Source organism: Cyprinodon tularosa, unplaced genomic scaffold (genome assembly GCF_016077235.1).
Source record: "Cyprinodon tularosa strain WSP-4 unplaced genomic scaffold, ASM1607723v1 ctg359, whole genome shotgun sequence".
NCBI lineage: Eukaryota > Metazoa > Chordata > Actinopteri > Cyprinodontiformes > Cyprinodontidae > Cyprinodon > Cyprinodon tularosa.
In genome coordinates, this window is record NW_024039073.1 from 838,686 (window position 1) to 860,059 (window position 21,374).

At 38.5% G+C, this 21,374-nt stretch overlaps 1 protein-coding gene across 11 annotated transcripts in view; it reads left to right on the forward strand.

Moving 5' to 3' along the window:
* Nucleotides 1-9,643: 9,643 nt before the first annotated feature.
* The window catches only part of ccdc88ab (coiled-coil domain containing 88Ab), a 72,291-nt gene continuing 60,560 nt past the window's right edge, over nt 9,644-21,374 (forward strand). For all 11 annotated transcript variants that reach the window (XR_005281698.1, XR_005281699.1, XR_005281700.1 and 8 more), the window contains exons 1-2: nt 9,644-10,246; nt 10,333-10,433. Coding sequence is in view for 8 of the 11 variants with exons in the window: in XM_038295738.1 (XP_038151666.1) it covers nt 10,181-10,246; nt 10,333-10,433 (167 nt within the window). In the remaining 3 variants the exon portion in view is untranslated. The remainder of the gene's footprint in view (nt 10,247-10,332; nt 10,434-21,374) is intronic.

Genomic DNA, 21,374 nt, shown 5'->3' on the forward strand with positions numbered 1-21,374 from the left:
CTATTGTGATATAAAACATTTTTTTCTTTCGTTATTTAAAAACATTAACTAATGTAATTGAATAGAAGTTCACAGGAAATAAATGTAGAATAATTAGTGGCAAACCAAATGAGTTAAAAGTACACTATTTACACAATAGATATAATTTAAAAAGAGCTCACAATGTAAAGCTGAATAACTTCTGAATGCTCTAAATGTTTGTGGAAATCAATTGCCTTAAAGTTTTTTGGTAAGTTAGAATATTAAAGTTTGAAATACCGGATTTGATGTAAAACATGTAAGTACTTCAAACTTCCCTCAAAAACTTTGAAGTAATCAATTTCCATAAAGGTTTAGAGTAATCTGAACTATATGGGTTTACACAGTGCATTTGCCCTGAACATATTTTGGTACTTGAATTTAACTTGCTCAAATCTGATTCTACCCCGCTGCAATCCTTCATGGTAATTTGCAAAAATAAAGTTCTGGTTTCGTTAATCTATCAGTTCTATGTATTTTTTATTGGAACCTAGGATATCAAATACTATCAGATAAGCTTATTTATAAAGTTCTTAACCAATGTTGCTTATATGTGTGTAGTCAAGTAAATTTTATTATTACGTGATTAAGTGGACTGCCACTTAAATTGTGCTTTCGATTTTCCAATTATCTCTTATTTTTAAGCATGTATATAGTGACAGTGGAGAGAAAACCTCCACTTTAACAGGAAGAAAACTCCAGCAAAATCAGGCCCAGTGTGAACATCAATCTGCAACAGGATGAACTGTGGTTTAAGCAGACAGAACAACCACACAAAAAGAACACAGAAGCCCTGATCTAGGAGTACTTTGAAAATAGTAAAAAGTTGATATCAATAGTGCTTTCATTAAAGGATTTATCTAGTTGACAATATAGTCAAGCAGATCAACTTTAGCCAGTGTTCACCAGGCCAAACATAATTACCAAGAAGAGAATAAAAACACCACCAGAAATAGAACATAGTTAAAAAAAAAAGTTTGTTCAGATGTTGTAATTAAAAACATTTGAATTCATTTAAATAACTTTAAGTAGAACTAAAAAAACACAGATTGCATCAGTCTTAATTTTTTAAAAGGCAATCTACTTTCTAGTCTCTTATAATTTTCCTCTGGTGGGGGAAAAGGTGCAATACAACATGTGACCGCTAGATGCCAGGCTTGTAAACATAACGCTATTGCACTGCCAATAAATTGTTTTAGATCTCTCACCAATACAGATAGACTGCTCATGTATTAGTTTATCTATGTAGCTATTTATTTACCGATATAGTTTGAAATCATCAAAGATCCCTCTCCTGACTGATTCGTCATGCAGATTTTCACTCTTTAATTTCTAAACAGATGAAGATTGTACTTGAAAGCACACTAACAAAATGTAAACATTGACTTTTCTCAGAAAGTATGAAAGTATTTCCTTTATACATTTGTGTTAGATTGAGATGCTGCTTAATTGATTAATTGTTCTTAGTTCATTAGTCATTTTAGTGAGCTAGCTTTCAGCTCATCCAGCGCTAAGTTATCTTACCAGCAGTAAGCCTTCAGTCAGTCAGTAAGCAGCCTCACTAGCAGTGGGAGCACTCTAGGTTGTTATGGCAACAGATGAGTGCTAACAGCATCTCTGGTGCTTGGTGGATTACTTACAGGCATGGAAACATGCACACACAAGCACAGACACATGAAAACAGCAGCTAATTGCTGGGGAACATAGAGGGGTGCACACAAGTGGCTCAAACAGCCTCACATTCCCATCATTACCTGAAGCTTCAACTATAGAAACACATCAGTCTATTATCTTCTTTGAGGGCTTAGGGGGATACTGACATAGCATTTGCATCACCTAAAGCAGATCAAAACAATGCTAAGGACCAATCAATATTCATTGAGGCTATAAAACAAGCCTTTCCCTGATTTATAACAATAGACTCTCAGTGGAACTGAGGCTGAACTAAACTTCAGATTATTTGAATCTTTGCTGTAAAGATACAAACCTGAAATAGAATATGGTGGATTAATGGTAGTTTAGGAGGTTTCCATCGTCTGCATGCTTCATCCCTTCAATACTCAGAGGATTTCCATGAATTTGATGTTTTCATACTGCAGTATTGAGCAAGCTGTATGCACATGGAGATTCTATTCACTACAAGCTTCCAGTGAGCAGATGGAATTGTGCAGAATTGTAATACATTCTGGTCATGACTCATCAAGTTTTCATCCATTATTCTGAGACGATCTCCCCCTGAGGCTAGGGTTTATTATCAGTGATGCTAAATTGCTTGCTCATATCAAAGTATTTTCTGTAGAAAGAATATTGTATTGTTCTCCTCTCATAATGACAACCCTGTGAAGGATCTAACTGATATGCAAGGACCCTGATAGAAGCTGGATAGACAGCTCTTGGCAGCCTGAACTGGTGTGACATGAATTTCTTTGTCAGAAGCATAATAATTACATTAGGGTAGATGGCAAACTTACACCTGATTCTCTTCTCAGAAGAAGATTAAATGACTGAACTATGGAAGAATTCTTAGCAAAAATCAACCCAGTCTCATGGGAAAATGTACCCCCACTACATTGGTCCACACTGCAAAACATCTACTCACCTCCTAACATGAAAAAACACTGACATTTTAAATTCAAGATTTTTAGCTTTGCAGTAAGTTGTGTAAAAAGAATTAAAATTATAAATCTCCATGGCTTTAAAAAAAAATTTAAATGTTACAAATTTTTCTTTTTGTTTTTCTGCCACAGTCAGTTTCAAGATAGAAAAGATGGGAATAAACCACAGATTTTTATAGATTTCTAAAATTGTTTTGATAGCAATGTTGAATTTTGTCAACAATCGGAATAAAATAATTACTCTTCAAATGTGGTATTTTTCATTTAAATGAATCATGGTTGATTTATGTAATGTACTGAAGTTGTTTCCTTTTGTTTACCTCTGGAAAAGATCGGTAATTCAGGTAATTTATTGTAAACGATATAGGAGCACAGCAAGAAGCTATTGAGCAAAGAGATGAATTGCAAGCATTTGAAAAGAAGAATCTTTATGTTAGGAGCTATTTCTAAATGTCATATCATAGTTGGAATCTGTCCCTTCTTAAGTGTTTTCATGTTCATTAACATTCATTGTTATGCAGTTTCAGCCTTTCGTCTTGCATGGATTCTCCAAGAGCTAATGTCTCTTGACAGCACAACAGTGAGTCCCCTCATAGCAAACACTCATGTCACACCTATTCATTATTTAGTAACTGAGTTTACTCTGTTAGGAACCATTAGCATCTCGCTTGGCGGTAGGGATTTCATAAACATACATCATACATTCATAAACAAACATACATTCATGCCATTATATACATTATACATTATTTAATTAAAATCCTAGATTTATTTTTATATATATACAATATAATATACAATACAATATAACAATTGTCGTGATTCATATTTACCATGAGTTGAATTAGACAAACATTTAAATTTGTGCAAATGTATACCACACCTCTCCTTTATGCATACAGCTGAGAACAGTATCACTATATGTAAGAGAGAAATATTTTTGATAAGATAATACTGTATATTCAGTAAGTTTTCTACTGAGAATAACATGATTTTAGTTTGAATAGACAAAGAGTAAGTCAGAGAATTAAAGGCAGAGATCTACACAGTTGGAAACATGTAACTGCACACATCCAGCTGAGAGCTGCCTGGTTGTAAAATTAAAATCCTTAAAAAAAGGCATTGGAAGGATGTTTTTTCTAGTGCTAGCTCATTTTGTGTCATGGGTAAAAACTTTACCTGTGGAGGACCAAAGTTGTTTAAATAAAAAAATAAAATAAAAAAGGAGTTAAATTATTCCCTCAATGCAGAGGTGTCAAAAGGACTCACATGCTTTACCTTAGTAAAAGTAAAGATACCTGTGCAAAAAGACTGGTAAAGTAACTTAAGTGCAAAAGTAAGATAAAGTTTTTGCCTTAAATTATACAAAAAATGTTTAAATGAAAAACAAAAAAAAAGTTCTATTTGCGTGAGAATGTACGTAAAATAAAAAGACTAACCATAAAGTTTAAGCTGTTTCATGAAGCACTGCACAAAACAGACGATGAAATAATAGAGATATACAGTTACAAGCATGATTTTAGATTTATTGTAATAAACTTCATACTTTTTACTTTTCATCTGATAAATTAGTGGGATCTTTTAATAATGAATAGATTAGTTTATTTAGACCCAACTTTATTGTATTTATTACATATTCGAGGTTCATTTACATGCTTAGCCTTTTACATAACAAAACCAAAACGCGTATTTAAAAAGATCATGTTTCAAAAAGCACAATAATTCTTTCGGCAGGCCCTATATTAAAGTTCCCTTCATACTTAACTCTTAAACAGGAACTTACACTACACAGCCCATCTGTAATTATTTAGGATTTTATGTCGTAGAGGAACCTTGCTGTGGGTTAAATGTCACTTCAGTAAAATTTGAAAATTCCACACAGCATTAGACAGAACCACACTGCAGAACACGCTCCAAATAAAAATGCTTGTGGTGACTTACAAATTCTTGTAAAATAACTACAGAGAATCTCAGCAGTGAGAGGAGGTGGTATTTGCTCTTAGTAAGCAATGCTGCTTTGGATGTAACCCATTTAATGAACAAAACAACCTTTGATAGAGAAACATTTAGGCCCCTTGAGTCGTCATACTCCAAGGGAAGAGTGTGGTTTTCTATAAACTCAATGATTGATCAGATAAATGTTAAAGCTTACAAGAAAAACCCAGCAGTGCTCCAAATAAAATAAAACGTACAATAACAACACCCTGAACTTAAATTTATTCGCCTCCGCAGTGACAGAGCAGAAAATGACAGTGTTCTGGTTGCTGTGTGGGAAAGCTGCAGCGTTGAAAGGTTTTCATTAGGTGCGTCAGAGTTTAATTGTCTGCTGAGGTGACGGGGTTAGGAAGAGATGCGTGTGGCCTTTCTTAGAAAAGGGAACTGTTTGAAAAAAAAATACTTCACATGCAGACATCTTGTTTTTCAAGTAAAACATACATCTGTGCATTTTATGAGAGAGTCAACAACACGATGCAAGCGAATGCCACATCAGCTGATTTCCTTAGAAAACTAATCTGTCTGTGTGATTTTATAACATAATATCTGTAAAGTGTCTTAAGATTATGCCGAGATAAATAAACTGAATTCAATTGGATCTCAATGAAAGATCCTCAACCTTTTCATTTATCTACATTTTAACACATCTCAGCTCCAAATCTTAAGGTGCCTCATTGGGATTTTATGCCAGGGATTCATAAATCCATGGTTTAATTTTTCACTTCTAATAAGAGTTATTTTTTTAAGGATCTATAAAAAAACTAAAGTTTAAAATGTGTCTTGTGTATTTGTATCCAACCACTTTACCCTAAAACCCCATATATATAAATAACTATGCAATGGGATTGCCATGAGAAGCTGGCAATTTAGATGATTTAGTGCATTTCATACAAACAGGAGATGGATTTACTTGTGAGGTCAGAACAATCTGGATCTCAACACTTTAGAAAACGTTTATTTATTTAAATGTAAATACTTTTTTAATGCGCACTTCCTCACCTTAAAGTCAAAATTTGAGGTATATACAATTTTGTAACCCATCCTTAAATAGATTTTTAGTTTTAGTTCTGCCTCAATGACTTCCTAAAACACTGTTACTTAGAACATATCTAAATCTCAAGCCATTATAAATGACTGCAAAAGCACAGATAGCAGTATCTGCCATAATGTATGCAACTGAGAGCTATCCTTTCGTAAAGGCTGCCTTTGAGGGCTCAATTTTAGCTTTAATTCAAACTACACTGTAGCAAAACTCTTTATTTCCCAGGTTCCCAGATCAGCGATTGCCTTTTAAATTGGCTGTTTTACCATGTGACCCCTGTTCCCTTTTCACACAATCAGAGCCATTCATCAAGGAGGTGTCTGAAATCCCAAGACATTCATGCTGCTTTAACCTTCAGGCGCTGGGTGTGTGATACAACTCCCTGCTGCAGACTTTCTTTTAGCAATTAGGTTCAAAATTAATCTCCTTAATCCAATCAGAAACTGTTTCTTTTATTCATTGCAAGTGTTAAGATTTGGATGTTTGCTATTATGGATTGATAATTCAAAACATTTGCAATGGTAAACCACCATAAATATTAAATTAGTTTTTCTTATAATGCATTTTAAGCAAGCAATATTTTAGAGAGAAAAACTACTCCATCCTTTTAATTTTGATTTAAATAATATTAATGAATTAGTATTAAGGTGAAGATGCTACTTTTTGTTAAAAGTACTGATTATTTATCATTTCTGCTTTAAGTGTTCCCTGTAACCAATTGATGTAAGCTTAACATGTTGCACATTTAAAATTATATCAAAGGCATAGAAAATTTAAACCATTGTTAAGGGGCCTCCAATAAATTAGTACATTTTAATAGAGGTATAGAAATATAATTTCATTTATTGAGAAATACAATGGTATCAACATGATTTAATGGTTTCAACACAGATCAATTAGAAAAATTGTAATTGTTATAAATGACTTAGAGATATAAAGGATGTGGAACCGTTTTTTGTAAAAGTGCAATGATAAGTTGTTTTTGTTTGACGGATGTGTTAACTTGTGTTAACTGTGTTAATTGAATACTTTAAGTTTAACCTAAGGTTGAGCTTGTGTCTACCGATGTATTTATATATATCCATCCATCCATTTTCTTTACATGCTTAATCCCAAGTGGGGTCGCGAGGGTTGCTGGTGCCTATCACCAGTTGTCTACGGGTGAGAGGCGGGGTACACCCTGGACAGGTCGCCAGTCCATCGCAGGGCAACACAGAGACAAACAGGATAAATTACCATTCACTCACACACTCCACTCACACCTAAGGAGAATTTAGAGAAGCCAATTAACCTAACAGTCATGTTTTTTAACTGTGGGAGGAAGCCGGAGTACCCGGAGAGAACCCAAGCATGCTTAGGGAGAACGTGCAAACTCCATGCAGAAAGACCCCGGGCTGGGAATCGAAACCCAGAACCTTCTTGCTGCAAGGCAGCTATTAGTCTTTATTTGACTATATATAAGCAAATAAAGACTAATAGGTTGTATGCAGATTACCAATAAAGTCATTGGACAGCCCTCTATATTTCACACACAGGAACATCAAAGACATAACATTCTAAGCAAATATAGTTCTCAAATTTTTCCCTATGGACCTGTTATTCCAGTTAAAGCCCCAGAAGCAAACAACAGGTAAAATTTGTGCAAAAGCCATTTACACAAATTAACCTGTAATTGCAATAGTAACCAATTTACATTAAAAAAGGGTACATATTCAGTCGAATTCTGTCTGCTGTGTCATGAAACAGGATGAACACATTTCTGCCTGAGTTTAATGACACGTTTTTGCTCCTTTTGATAAAAATGGCTGAGATAAATTAGATTTAAACTTCTGAGAAGCAGTAAGTCACTTGCTCCAAATTAGTAGTTCCTATTATTTATCAGTATGTGTTAATGCAACTAAAGATGAAATCATCTCTACATACAGGTGCTGGTCATAAAATTAGAATATCATGAAAAAGTAGATTGATTTCAGTAATTCCATTTAAAAAGTGAAACTTGTATATTATATTCATACATTACATACAAACTCATATATTTCAGATGTTTATTTTGTTTAATTTTGATGATTACAAATGACAACAAATGAAAATCTCAAATTCATCATATCAGAAAATTAGAATATTGTGAAAAGGTTCAAAATTGATGGCCCCTGGTGCCACACTCTAATCAGCTAATTAACTCAAACCACCTGCAAAAGCCTTTAAATGGTCTTTCAGTCTAGTTCTATAGGCTACACAATCATGGGGAAGACTGCTGACTTGACAGTTGTCCAAAAGACGACCATCGACACCTTGCACAAGGAGGGCAAGACACAAAAGGTCATCGCTAAAGAGGCTGGCTGTTCACAGAGCTCAGTGTCCAAGCACATTAATAGAGAGGCGAAGGGAAGGAAAAGATGTGGTCGAAAAAAGTGTACAAGCAAGAGAGATAACCGCACCCTGGAGAGGATTGTGAAACAAAACCCATTCAAAAATGTGGGGGAGATTCACAAAGAGTGGACTGCAGCTGGAGTGAGTGCTTCAAGAACCACCACACACAGACGTATAAAAGACATGGGTTTCTGCTGTCGCATTCCTTGTGTCAAGCCACTCTTGAACCACAGACAGCGTCAGAAGCGTCTTGCCTGGGCTAAAGAGAAACAGGACTGGACTGCTGGTGAGTGGTCCAAAGTCATGTTCTCTGATGAAAGTAAATTTTGCATTTCCTTTGGAAATCAAGGTCCCAGAGTCTGGAGGAAAAGAAGAGAGGCACTTCATCCACGTTGCTTGAAGTCCAGTGTAAAGTTTCCACAGTCAGTGATGGTTTGGGGTGCCATGTCATCTGCTGGTGTTGGTCCATTGTGTTTTCTGAGGTCCAGGGTCAACGCAGCCACATACCAGGAAGTTTTAGAGCACTTCATGCTTCCTGCAGCTGACCAACTTTTTGGAGATGCAGATTTCATTTTCCAACAGGACTTGGCACCTGCACACAGTGCCAAAGCTACCAGTACCTGGTTGAAGGACCATGGTATCCCTGTTCTTAATTGGCCAGCAAACTCTCCTGACCTTAACCCCATAGAAAATCTATGGGGTATTGTGAAGAAGAAGATGCAATACACCAGACCCAACAATTCAGAAGAGCTAAAAGCCACTATTAGAGCAACCTGGGCTATCATAACACCTGAGCAGTGCCACAGACTGATCGACTCCATGCCACGCCGCATTGCTGCAGTAATACAGGCCAAAGGAGGCCCAACTAAATACTGAGTGCTGTACATGCTCATACTTTTCATGTTCATACTTTTCAGTTGGCCAACATTTCTATAAATCCTTTGTTTTTATTGGTCTTCAGTAATATTCTAATTTTCTGATATGATGAATTTGAGATTTTCATTTGTTTTCATTTGTAATCATCAAAATTAAACAAAATAAACATCTGAAATATATGAGTTTGTATGTAATGTATGAATATAATATACAAGTTTCACTTTTTAAATGGAATTACTGAAATCAATCTACTTTTTCATGATATTCTAATTTTATGACCAGCACCTGTATTTGGATCTGTCAGAGTCTGGGCATCTTGTTCAGTTGTTCACCCACCAGGTGTCAGTATCATCGAGTCCTCACATATCTACCACATTGAATACAATTCATGCAAACAAAGGGGATCACCTTTTTTTTGTTTAGGAGAAATTAAATACCTAAATATGTGTTTGCTGCAGTGTTCATTTGAGGTGTTGATATATAATAAATATGGTTTTCATTAAAAAAGAAACAAATGTAGGTTTATTTCCTTCACACACTTGCAATTAAAGCCTAATAAAATGACTTGCATGATAAAATGTTGACTAATAAGTATTTTTTTTTTTGTTGCAGCCATGACTCAGAGGAAATGTGAAAGGGAAGAGGATGCTTTGATCCATGTCCTAGTTTAGTAGGAGCAGGGAGGGCGGCGGGGATCAGGAGGCGGATCTTCTTGTCCTCCAGTCATCCTCAACTCCTCAGCTCACTCAGAGCTCAGCGTTTGAACAGAGACACACCGCAGAGGCTGTCTGGATCCCACTTTATTATTAAACACGAGAGGAACCCGACTATATGAACATGAGAACTTGAAACGTCTGGATTTTCTCTTTTGCTTTTTTTTCCTTTATTTTTTCCCTTTATTTTTTCCCCCTCACTGCTGGATATTTTCCATTTAATGAACCATTTTCGGATTAAGAACCCGATTGACCTTACATCGCTGTATACCTTCAGTTTTTTATTTATTTATTTATTTATTTATTTATGGGAGGAAAAAAATGTTGGAGAGGAAGCCAAGCCCCTTCTTTGGCATCTGACACAGCTGGGTCGCGTCGAGAAGATTGAGGATTAACATCTTTTTTTTTTTTTTTTTCTTGAAGAACCCCCCCTTTCCCCGGGGTTGTTTGAACCCAATTTAAATCTAATCGTCAAAATGAGTGGAATATAAATAAAGGCATATTTCGCTCAGATCAGCCCTCAGCGTATCCGCGTAAAAGCGCATCAGGAGATGATGGAAAACGAGGTTTTCACTCCACTGATGGAGCAGTTCATGCTCACGCCTCTGGTCTGCTGGGTAAGGAGGACCTTACCTCCCCCCTTCAATTAAATATATATCAGTCTGGATTCTCTACTTATCCCCACCTTTTTTTTTTATGACAGGTGAAGAGTGTTGGACACTCTGCAGTATCCGATGGCAGCAAATTATCGGAATATATGGAGCTGGTGGATGGGATTTACCTGAACGAGCTCATGCTTGAGATGTAAGTGATTTGACAGGAAGGGAGACATTCCCATCTGTCCCTCCTCTTTGGCCTACATTGAGGGACAGAATTAGCCCAAATGAGGACATGCTCAACTAGATCTACTGTCGATCTACTTTCTGTGTGATTATTTACATTTTAGTGAATGGTTGAAATGACATTAACCCTTAGGGCCCCCCCTTTTTTTTTGTCGGGTTGAGGGGTCATCTCTTTTAGTCAATTAAACAACTGCAGCCTCTGTAGGTTTTTTAACTAAATGGGACAAAGGGACTCTGTTTTGGGTCAGAAAATCTTATTTCAAGGCTCATTTTGAGCATTTCTGCAGCCATGTGTTGCTGAGTTGCACCAATTATCAACTCACATATCCATAACCTTTGTCTAATAGAGGGTGCATGGAAAAAATTATCTGTCCAATGATGTATTTGATTGGAAAATGGGTTTTGTTGCAGAAATTAAGCAAATCTGCAGACCATTTGGAGGCGTTAACCAGTAAATTTGTTTTTGGTCCACTCTATAAAGCCTCAAACTCAACGCTATTTCTGATATTTTGAATAGAAAAAGCTTCCTGGATGGGAAGCGAAACGTCTTCAAACTTCCAAAGTCCAGTGGTGTCTTTTTTTTTTTTTTTTTTACTTTTTTGACTATGACCTGGATGATTGAGGATCTTCAACAGCATATAACAAGAACTTTTCTCCATAAGCATTGGGTCGCTTCTACCTTGTTTTATGCAGATTATTGTTTCACAACTTTCAAATGCCAGAATTGTTTTCTCCATTTTGCAGATGCTTAATAGAGATTTACCTACTAAATGATGAATTGTTGTGTTGGGTTGTAATACCAACTTTTGCTGTCAGTAGCTGTCTTGGTAGGCTGCAATGCTAGATTGCAAATCTTTTATCTCATTTTAATAACCTGAGTTAAGTGCATTCTGTTGGTGCGTTTATGCAACATAAACTGTGGGATTACATGGGTTTGATGCATTTAATGAACAGGACATAAAAAGCATGTTTGGCCTGCCAATCTGATGAGAGCCGATAAAGGAGAAAGGAGCTTACTCCAATCTCTGGCCAATTGATTGTTGCGTCTGTAATCTTTGGTACATATATGTAGCATATTGCTCTCCTTTCAAATCTTTATTTTTTGTAATTTTTTTTGTCTTCATTTTGTTTTGTTTTTATGTGCACCATATCCTCCATCAATTGGTGCTGATTAGAAGATACCTCCTTGAGTTGGCACCCCGCTGTGCGGTAGATTATTCTGCAAATATAGCCTAAACCAAAAGAACTACTTTTAGCTGCAAATAATTTCTTTTGCAATAAACGCTCACATTTAAAGGTTAACCTTAAAGTAAATTTGTTTTTATGCAATTAAAGACACAATAAAAAAATAAAAAAACGTTTGTTTCTTGTTGCTGAGGGAACTATAGCATGTCAGATTCGTGTCGTTCCAGTCACTGAATAATGCATACTGCATGACAGGAGACTGATTTCCATTGTCTGGCTCCAGGCAGCTACATCTTCCTATTAAGAGTTTTCCGTATTCTTTAATATTTCCCACTAATGCCAGGCTTTACACTGTCAGCGTTTTATCCCGCTTGCATGTCTTAAGGAGCATTCAGCTACGGCTTCTCTCAGTCGAAGGGATTGTCACTTCACAGGAGAGGATTATGTGTGGCACATGCTGTGTCGCCTCACGTCAGCTCCACTCTTAGTCAGTTTGGCAATATTTAAAGCACAGAAAGATGATAACAGTTGTTTTTTTTTTATAGAAAATAAGTAATGGATAAAAAGTAGATATATAGTGTTGATGTCAGATGAAGCATTAGAGTCAGTGATGAAGAAGGGTTTGTGTTTTTTCCAGCTAGGATTCCTGCTCAGTTTTGGAATGTATTCCATTTGTTTTAACTGCTTCTGGGTTTTAAGGGTGGGAGGACATTTTTTTTTTTATTAAAGCTTTTATTCCTCATTCCATTATTTCAAAGTTCTATCCTTCCTTTTTTATACCATTATTCATCAGTGTGTAGTACATTGTGGCAAAGCTCCAAAAAAAAGAACAGAAATGTGAATGTTTTAGTCTAGAGAAGTGTGGAGCTGAAAGAAACGTTCCTGAACCCTGTTTTGCACAAAAAGCTGCTTAACCCTACTGGCTGTTTCCTGTCATTTGATGGCAGCTTCTCTCCTTCCTCAGTCCTTGACCTCCCCCTGCTCCAGCGTTCAGTCTGCTTAGATGAATCCAGTTTAAACCACCTCTTCAAACTCGTTCACCAGGACTAGCTTTCCTCCTTCGTTCTGCTTTGACTGGTTGAGCCATTTCAAAACTGAAACATGTTTAGAGAGGCTCTTTTTAGGTTTAGCTGGACGACTCCATGTTTTCTTGTTTACACATAACTGGTGCAAAAACAGAACAAGTCTGGTATTTTCAGCATTTTTCCCCTGTGGGACCAACGGATACTGGCAAGCGGAAGGGTTTTGGGGGGAGGGTTAGAGGGGGAACAGAAACAAGGAAAAATTGGGCAAAATCTAAAGGATAACTACCTTTCACACGATGAAAGCTAACAAAAGGAAATGCAGTAGTTGAATTAGAAAATGTAAGATAGAAACCTCATAACAGCTCCTTAGTTCTATGTTTAAAGGAAAAATATGTGACCTTGGTTTAAATTCTGTCAGCGAAAAATGTGCTGTGGGGGAATTTAAAATTTCCAGTGGACAGTTTAATGATCTTGCAGAGGGGAAAGCCTTTATTGAACTGAATAGGACTGTTACAGTGTCAGTCATTTCCTTACAGGATATCAGGATTGCCATTCAGAGGCTTGCTTGGTTGCTGCGTTTCTCTAAGGCTTCTGTGTTTGTGTGGGAGTGTGTGTACATGTGGATGTTTTTCTGTTTTTTTTTTCCATTCCCTGTGCATTTGGTTTTGGACTGAGGCAGCTGTTGGTAGTCGTCTAGCCCAGCCGCCCTCCCACACAAAGGGCTTCAGTACTGGTTAGAAGTTGTGTTGGTGAAACTGCATGCTCTTTGTCTGCTTCCCCACTTTCAGACTTTGTTAGTCTCCTTGAAAAACTCCAATTTGTCAGAAAAAGAAACTAAGTTCAATGCTTAATTTATAGATTCAAATTCCAGTTTCTGCTTTGAAAATGACAGAATGTTCTGAATTTCTCTTGAAAGCCCTCATTTATGAAAGGTAATAGATATAAAGCCAAGAACAATGAAAAAAAAAAAAAAAAATTCAGCCATTATAGATGTTTCCTGGTGTAGTCCATTATTCCAGTGTGTGTGTGTGTATTTATCATGGACGTGGTAGACCGGCTGGCAGCAGTTGTCATCAGGACAGCATGGGAGAGCGTAGAGAGACCCCAGGATTATCTAACGGTTTGCTGACAGACACCCAGATGGCACCGGGTCCCCTCCCCTTGCCCTTGTGTGACTGACATCATCTAGCCAATTACATCGCCTCCATACTGATGTCAGACCAATTAGCTGTGCTGCTTAGCAAGAAGGCACCAATTAAAGTTAGTCAGAGATGCTGCATGTCTGAAATCAGTTTTCTTGGCAGTTCTGCAGACCAGTTCTAACTGTTTGGACGTTCCAGTGAATCTTTCAGCCGGTCTTTTTCTGACTGTTGGGAAATAATTGAAAATAAAGTGAAGAAAATCCTTTTAATAGAGACATTTTTCTAAATGGTTACCATTTGTGATTTTGACTGAACATTTTTTTAGTGTTAGACCTGAACATGCTGTATAGTTTGTCTGGGTTTATTTACTTTCTGTTTTTCTGTAAGTCTGTACGTTTTCATAAATCTGCAAAGCAGAAACTGTTAACTTCTTTACCAAAGTAAATCCAACAGGCCTGATCCCTGCTGATGCTCACTGAAGATTTTTCCCTCAACCCATACCTTAGTAGAGCCATTGTTATTGGTTCATTTCTTAGTGATATTATGATTATATGCATCTCAGTGAACCTCCGATTTACAACCTGCCTTTCTGACGCCTCACCCTGATATGCATCATATAAACCAGCGCAGTCCTGATGAGGTATGAGTAAGATGCACCTCTCTGCCTCTCACAACCTAACTGCTGCTTTTCTAGCCAAGGATGAAAAGAAACTGAACTTTTGGTGGTATGTAGATTTGGTGAAGCTTTCGCTTGACTCAGATACATTATTTCCCTTTTCAGTTTGTACAGTCCTTTTATAGAGTTTGGTTTAAATTCAGATGGGGTAAAATAGTTCAGTGAGAGTGAACACCATTAGTCAGACTTTCTGCTGTTTTCCAGATAAGAATATTTGGTTTATCCCTAACTGTGATCTATGTCACTTTGATGTTTTCTTATCTTAATAGTTGGCTTCATGTTCTGTAAAGATAATGGGTAAGCAGGAACCCAGCAGTTTGGATTCTAATGTTAGTTTTATTTCTAAGAGGCTAATTTTATTAACTGTATACCCTTATTGCAAGTTTGTATAATCCAAAAATCCATCATCCAGATGTGTGCTATCACAGCGCTTGAAGGTTTTTAATGACTGACTGCTGAGCTCTTGTCTTTCTGTGCTGTATTACCCACAAAACTTATTTAAGCTTTTGGTATATTTAGCTTCCCAAGCTGAATGTACTACTTTTGCTTTGGTTAAACGATAAAACAAATCAGTCATGGCTATGTACTATTAGTGCATGTATGCAGAATCAATAATCTCTGCTTTAAGATTGATTAAAAACCGGGAATACTTGCAAAATTGGTTTTAAATTCAGCTAATTGCAGAAAAATATGCCACCCTAACCCACAGTTCCACAGAAGGTTTAATGAATGAAGGTTTAAATGGTCTTCCACAATCTGTAAGAATTTTCTGATGTTTTAGACTGTAGTGTTTTTCTTATTCTTGCCCACTCTGGTGAAAATATCCACATTGAAGATCTTTTTTGGCTGCTCAGTGGCTCAGCAAGTAGAACTGCAGCCTTGCATCAAGAAGATTACAGCTTTGATTCCCAGCCCCGGGTCTTTCTGCATGTAGTTTGCATTTTCCTCCAGTGCATGTATGGGTTCTCTCCGGGTACTCCGGCTTCCTCCTACAGTTCAAAAACATGATTAGGTTAATTGGTGTCTTTAAATTCTCTTTAGGTGTGTTTGTGTGCATGAATGGTTGTTTGTCTCTGTGTTTCTCTGCACCAATGGAATAAAGCAAAAAGATTCCACTACCGTATAGATGTATTCAGCTCATGTTACACTTAAAACAAGAAGTTGGGACTCAATTTATTTTCGATTCTGTAAAAAAAAAAAAAAAAAAAAAAAGCCCCCCCAAAGAAACGGCTATTTATGAAGGAAATACTGACTTCAATGTTGTTAACCAACTCTAATCTTTTGGTAACAGTTTTTGTTTGTTTTCTCTCTTCTTTTAAATCAAAAGCCCCAAACAAAGTTCCATGCGTTTTGGATCTCTGTCTTTATATAAATAGTTTACACCAATAAAAGAACTAAATAGTGCTTTGCAAAACAGACCTGACTTTGACATATATGGCTGTGATTTGCAACAAGTCTTGGCTTTAGATACTGTTAACTTCTTACCCAAAGGCAGGTTAGTCCCTCTGACTGTATTGATGTGGTCTCTAGAGAGGTGTTTGAGACCTAAAATTACTACAGTTGGGTTTAGGTCCCTGTTACGCCCACCAAGGACACAACATATTTGAGGACACGAGACAAAAATGAGGGTTCAAAAAAAGATATTTTATTAATAAATTCTCTCCGTTTTAGTTGTTCTTGGTTCGGCTTCTTCAGATGTTCTGCGAAGAGAAAAATAGTTAACGGCCCTCAAATCCCGTGCCCCAAAAAATAAAAAAGAAACCCAAAGTAACAACAGAAAGTTGGACCTGGCAGGCCGATCAAACAGAATAAAACGGTACAGCAGGGGGCCAACCCTATACAGGGCCGTCGAAGCCCCTACTGGTACCGGACTAAAGGCAAAAAATAACCTAAGCGAAAGAAAAATCGAAAACAGGACTACCGGTCCCGCCAGGCCAAAAACCTCAAGAAAAAAGTAAGAAAAAGGTAACAAAAATACCACATGGCAGGCTGGAACGTCCGCTGCAGGCCGCAGCGACAAGACAAGTGCGCACCGCGCACGATGGAGCAAATGAAGCAGGTGGGAAGTGGCGTCCAAACGAGGTTGGAAAGGAACGCGCAAGGAACGCGCTAACGTGCTGAAGGCCAGCCTATTTATAGGCGGACGACAGCACCACAAATTAACATAATTGATTTACTAAAAGAATCCTAAAATATATTAACAAAAGGATCCTTCAACTAAAGTTTATAAGCAAACGAAGAAAAGAAATGGACAAAAATCATAATGTGCCTGGGGCACATAACACCCCCACCCAAAGACTCTGAATGGGGTCCGAAGCAAAGCTCAACCCATTCAGAGAAAAAAAAAAGGAAAGCGGGACTACAGTCGTGAGTGTGTGTCGGCCACTACATTGTCTTATCTTCACATAATAAAAACACGTTAAAAGGAAAGCGGGACTAGAGTCAGGAGAGTGCGTCAGCCACTACGTTGTCCCCTCTTCCTACAATAAAAACGCGTCACATAGCTTTCACATCCAAGACATGATCTAATGCGCTCTCAATGCCACCGAGCGCGCAAACACAGCCGATCCACCAACTCCAGTCTGCGTTCTTCCAAAAACAGCTCCTTTTCCATCAAAGCCAGCTGTCCTAATTCGATCTGAAGTTCCTCTAAACGACACGGATCAGCTGCAAGTGAGGTTTTATTCGGCGATTCATCAAGACTCTGTGCTAAAACTGCAGCAGGAAAAATATCCTTCGTGCACTCACTAAAGACATCTAATGTGGCTCCTCGAGCACTCATCCAGGTCAGACTCCATGTCCACCCCTGGAATCTAGCCACACTAAACAGGAACACTCCATCCAATGTAGGCTCTCGAGCAAACTCATCCAGGTCAGACTCCATGTCCACCCCTGGAATCTAGCCACACAAACTGTCAAGCACACACACAAAGCCACAAAAAACACCAGAGCCAAATCGTCCAATCCACAATAACCTCAAAATGCTCGGCTTCCCGTGCATCTGCAGCTGCCCCGACACCTGCGTCATCTCGTTCACTGGAAACAACCGATAGATTTATGCAGAGCGGGCGCACGTTCATTACCAGCAACAGATCCTTTGTGCATTTATGCAAAGTGTCCAATGTGGGCCCTCGAACAAACTCATCCAGGTCAAACTCCATGTTTACCCCTGGAATCAAGCCACACCAAATCAGGGACACCTCTGCACAAACAAAGCTACAGCACCACCAGAACCGAATGCTCTAACTAATCAGCGCAACGCGCGTCAGCTGCGCAAAAATACACACAAACCCAGCACAACCGCCAACAAACAAGAACCAACCGTAGGACACGACCTGTCTCTAAAAGGCACACTTTGTTTAAACAAGCCCCCAAAAATATGTTACGTCCACCAAGGACACAACATATCGGAGGGCACTAAAGGCAAACTTTGTTTTGACAAGCCCCCAAAAATATGTTACGTCCACCAAGGACACAACATATCGGAGGGCACTAAAGGCAAACTTTGTTTTGACAAGCCCCCAAAAATATGTTACGCCCACCAAGGACACAACATATTTGAGGACACGAGACAAAAATGAGGGTTCAAAAAAAGATATTTTATTAATAAATTCTCTCCGTTTTAGTTGTTCTTGGTTCGGCTTCTTCAGATGTTCTGCGAAGAGAAAAATAGTTAACGGCCCTCAAATCCCGTGCCCCAAAAAATAAAAAAGAAACCCAAAGTAACAACAGAAAGTTGGACCTGGCAGGCCGATCAAACAGAATAAAACGGTACAGCAGGGGGCCAACCCTATACAGGGCCGTCGAAGCCCCTACTGGTACCGGACTAAAGGCAAAAAATAACCTAAGCGAAAGAAACATCGAAAACAGGACTACCGGTCCCGCCAGGCCAAAAACCTCAAGAAAAAAGTAAGAAAAAGGTAACAAAAATACCACATGGCAGGCTGGAACGTCCGCTACAGGCCGCAGCGACAAGACAAGTGCGCACCGCGCACGATGGAGCAAATGAAGCAGGTGGGAAGTGGCGTCCAAACGAGGTTGGAAAGGAACGCGCAAGGAACGCGCTAACGTGCTGAAGGCCAGCCTATTTATAGGCGGACGACAGCACCACAAATTAACATAATTGATTTACTAAAAGAATCCTAAAATATATTAACAAAAGGATCCTTCAACTAAAGTTTATAAGCAAACGAAGAAAAGAAATGGACAAAAATCATAATGTGCCTGGGGCACATAACACCCCCACCCAAAGACTCTGAATGGGGTCCGTAGCAAAGCTCAACCCATTCAGAGAAAAAAAAAAGGAAAGCGGGACTACAGTCGTGAGTGTGTGTCGGCCACTACATTGTCTTATCTTCACATAATAAAAACACGTTAAAAGGAAAGCGGGACTAGAGTCAGGAGAGTGCGTCAGCCACTACGTTGTCCCCTCTTCCTACAATAAAAACGCGTCACATAGCTTTCACATCCAAGACATGATCTAATGCGCTCTCAATGCCACCGAGCGCGCAAACACAGCCGATCCACCAACTCCAGTCTGCGTTCTTCCAAAAACAGCTCCTTTTCCATCAAAGCCAGCTGTCCTAATTTGATCTGAAGTTCCTCTAAACGACACGGATCAGCTGCAAGTGAGGTTTTATTCGGCGATTCATCAAGACTCTGTGCTAAAACTGCAGCAGGAAAAATATCCTTCGTGCACTCACTAAAGACATCTAATGTGGCTCCTCGAGCACTCATCCAGGTCAGACTCCATGTCCACCCCTGGAATCTAGCCACACTAAACAGGAACACTCCATCCAATGTAGGCTCTCGAGCAAACTCATCCAGGTCAGACTCCATGTCCACCCCTGGAATCTAGCCACACAAACTGTCAAGCACACACACAAAGCCACAAAAAACACCAGAGCCAAATCGTCCAATCCACAATAACCTCAAAATGCTCGGCTTCCCGTGCATCTGCAGCTGCCCCGACACCTGCGTCATCTCGTTCACTGGAAACAACCGATAGATTTATGCAGAGCGGGCGCACGTTCATTACCAGCAACAGATCCTTTGTGCATTTATGCAAAGTGTCCAATGTGGGCCCTCGAACAAACTCATCCAGGTCAAACTCCATGTTTACCCCTGGAATCAAGCCACACCAAATCAGGGACACCTCTGCACAAACAAAGCTACAGCACCACCAGAACCGAATGCTCTAACTAATCAGCGCAACGCGCGTCAGCTGCGCAAAAATACACACAAACCCAGCACAACCGCCAACAAACAAGAACCAACCGTAGGACACGACCTGTCTCTAAAAGGCACACTTTGTTTAAACAAGCCCCCAAAAATATGTTACGTCCACCAAGGACACAACATATCGGAGGGCACTAAAGGCAAACTTTGTTTTGACAAGCCCCCAAAAATATGTTACGTCCACCAAGGACACAACATATCGGAGGGCACTAAAGGCAAACTTTGTTTTGACAAGCCCCCAAAAATATGTTACGCCCACCAAGGACACAACATATTTGAGGACACGAGACAAAAATGAGGGTTCAAAAAAAGATATTTTATTAATAAATTCTCTCCGTTTTAGTTGTTCTTGGTTCGGCTTCTTCAGATGTTCTGCGAAGAGAAAAATAGTTAACGGCCCTCAAATCCCGTGCCCCAAAAAATAAAAAAGAAACCCAAAGTAACAACAGAAAGTTGGACCTGGCAGGCCGATCAAACAGAATAAAACGGTACAGCAGGGGGCCAACCCTATACAGGGCCGTCGAAGCCCCTACTGGTACCGGACTAAAGGCAAAAAATAACCTAAGCGAAAGAAAAATCGAAAACAGGACTACCGGTCCCGCCAGGCCAAAAACCTCAAGAAAAAAGTAAGAAAAAGGTAACAAAAATACCACATGGCAGGCTGGAACGTCCGCTGCAGGCCGCAGCGACAAGACAAGTGCGCACCGCGCACGATGGAGCAAATGAAGCAGGTGGGAAGTGGCGTCCAAACGAGGTTGGAAAGGAACGCGCAAGGAACGCGCTAACGTGCTGAAGGCCAGCCTATTTATAGGCGGACGACAGCACCACAAATTAACATAATTGATTTACTAAAAGAATCCTAAAATATATTAACAAAAGGATCCTTCAACTAAAGTTTATAAGCAAACGAAGAAAAGAAATGGACAAAAATCATAATGTGCCTGGGGCACATAACAGTCCCCGTGTTCTTGATGACTACTCTTTTCTGGTCATGATCAAGTTTTTTTATTGGGTCATTAAATTAAGATGTTTTCAATTCCTATATTAGGCATTGTATTCCTTTAAGGCTCTATTACAATTGTAAAACTAAACCATTTATGTTATATTTGTGATGGAAGAGGTTGGAGCAGGATTTTTTTAGTTGTAAGGATGTTTGTGTCGTATTTGAAGGCCAAATATCAGGAAAGTATAGAGAACTAAGTAACTGCATAGGTAACACCAATAATCTGAAAAAACATTCAGTAAGTCATTGTTTAAAATGAGTTTTTACGAATACAATAAGCCAGAAAAGACCAAACAAGAATTGGATACTGAATATTTGAATCACAGTTATACATATCAATAAGCAGAGTTCATTGCAGAGTCTTGCATGATTTATTGCTGCTCCTTGGATTGCAATTCTTCTCCTTTTTGTTGTAATTTCTTATTTGGCTATACAAGAATAAAAGAGAGGGATATAGACTAAAAAAATATTTGAGAAAGAAATCAATAATGTATAGGTTTATTTATTTATCTTTAGCTTCACATCTGGCTGGTGAAAAATATCACCTTTTGACCGTCTTCTTCTTTCAGCCCATACTTATATTGAACCATTTTACCTTAATGTTATTCCTTCTCTGTTCCCACTCATTTATTCA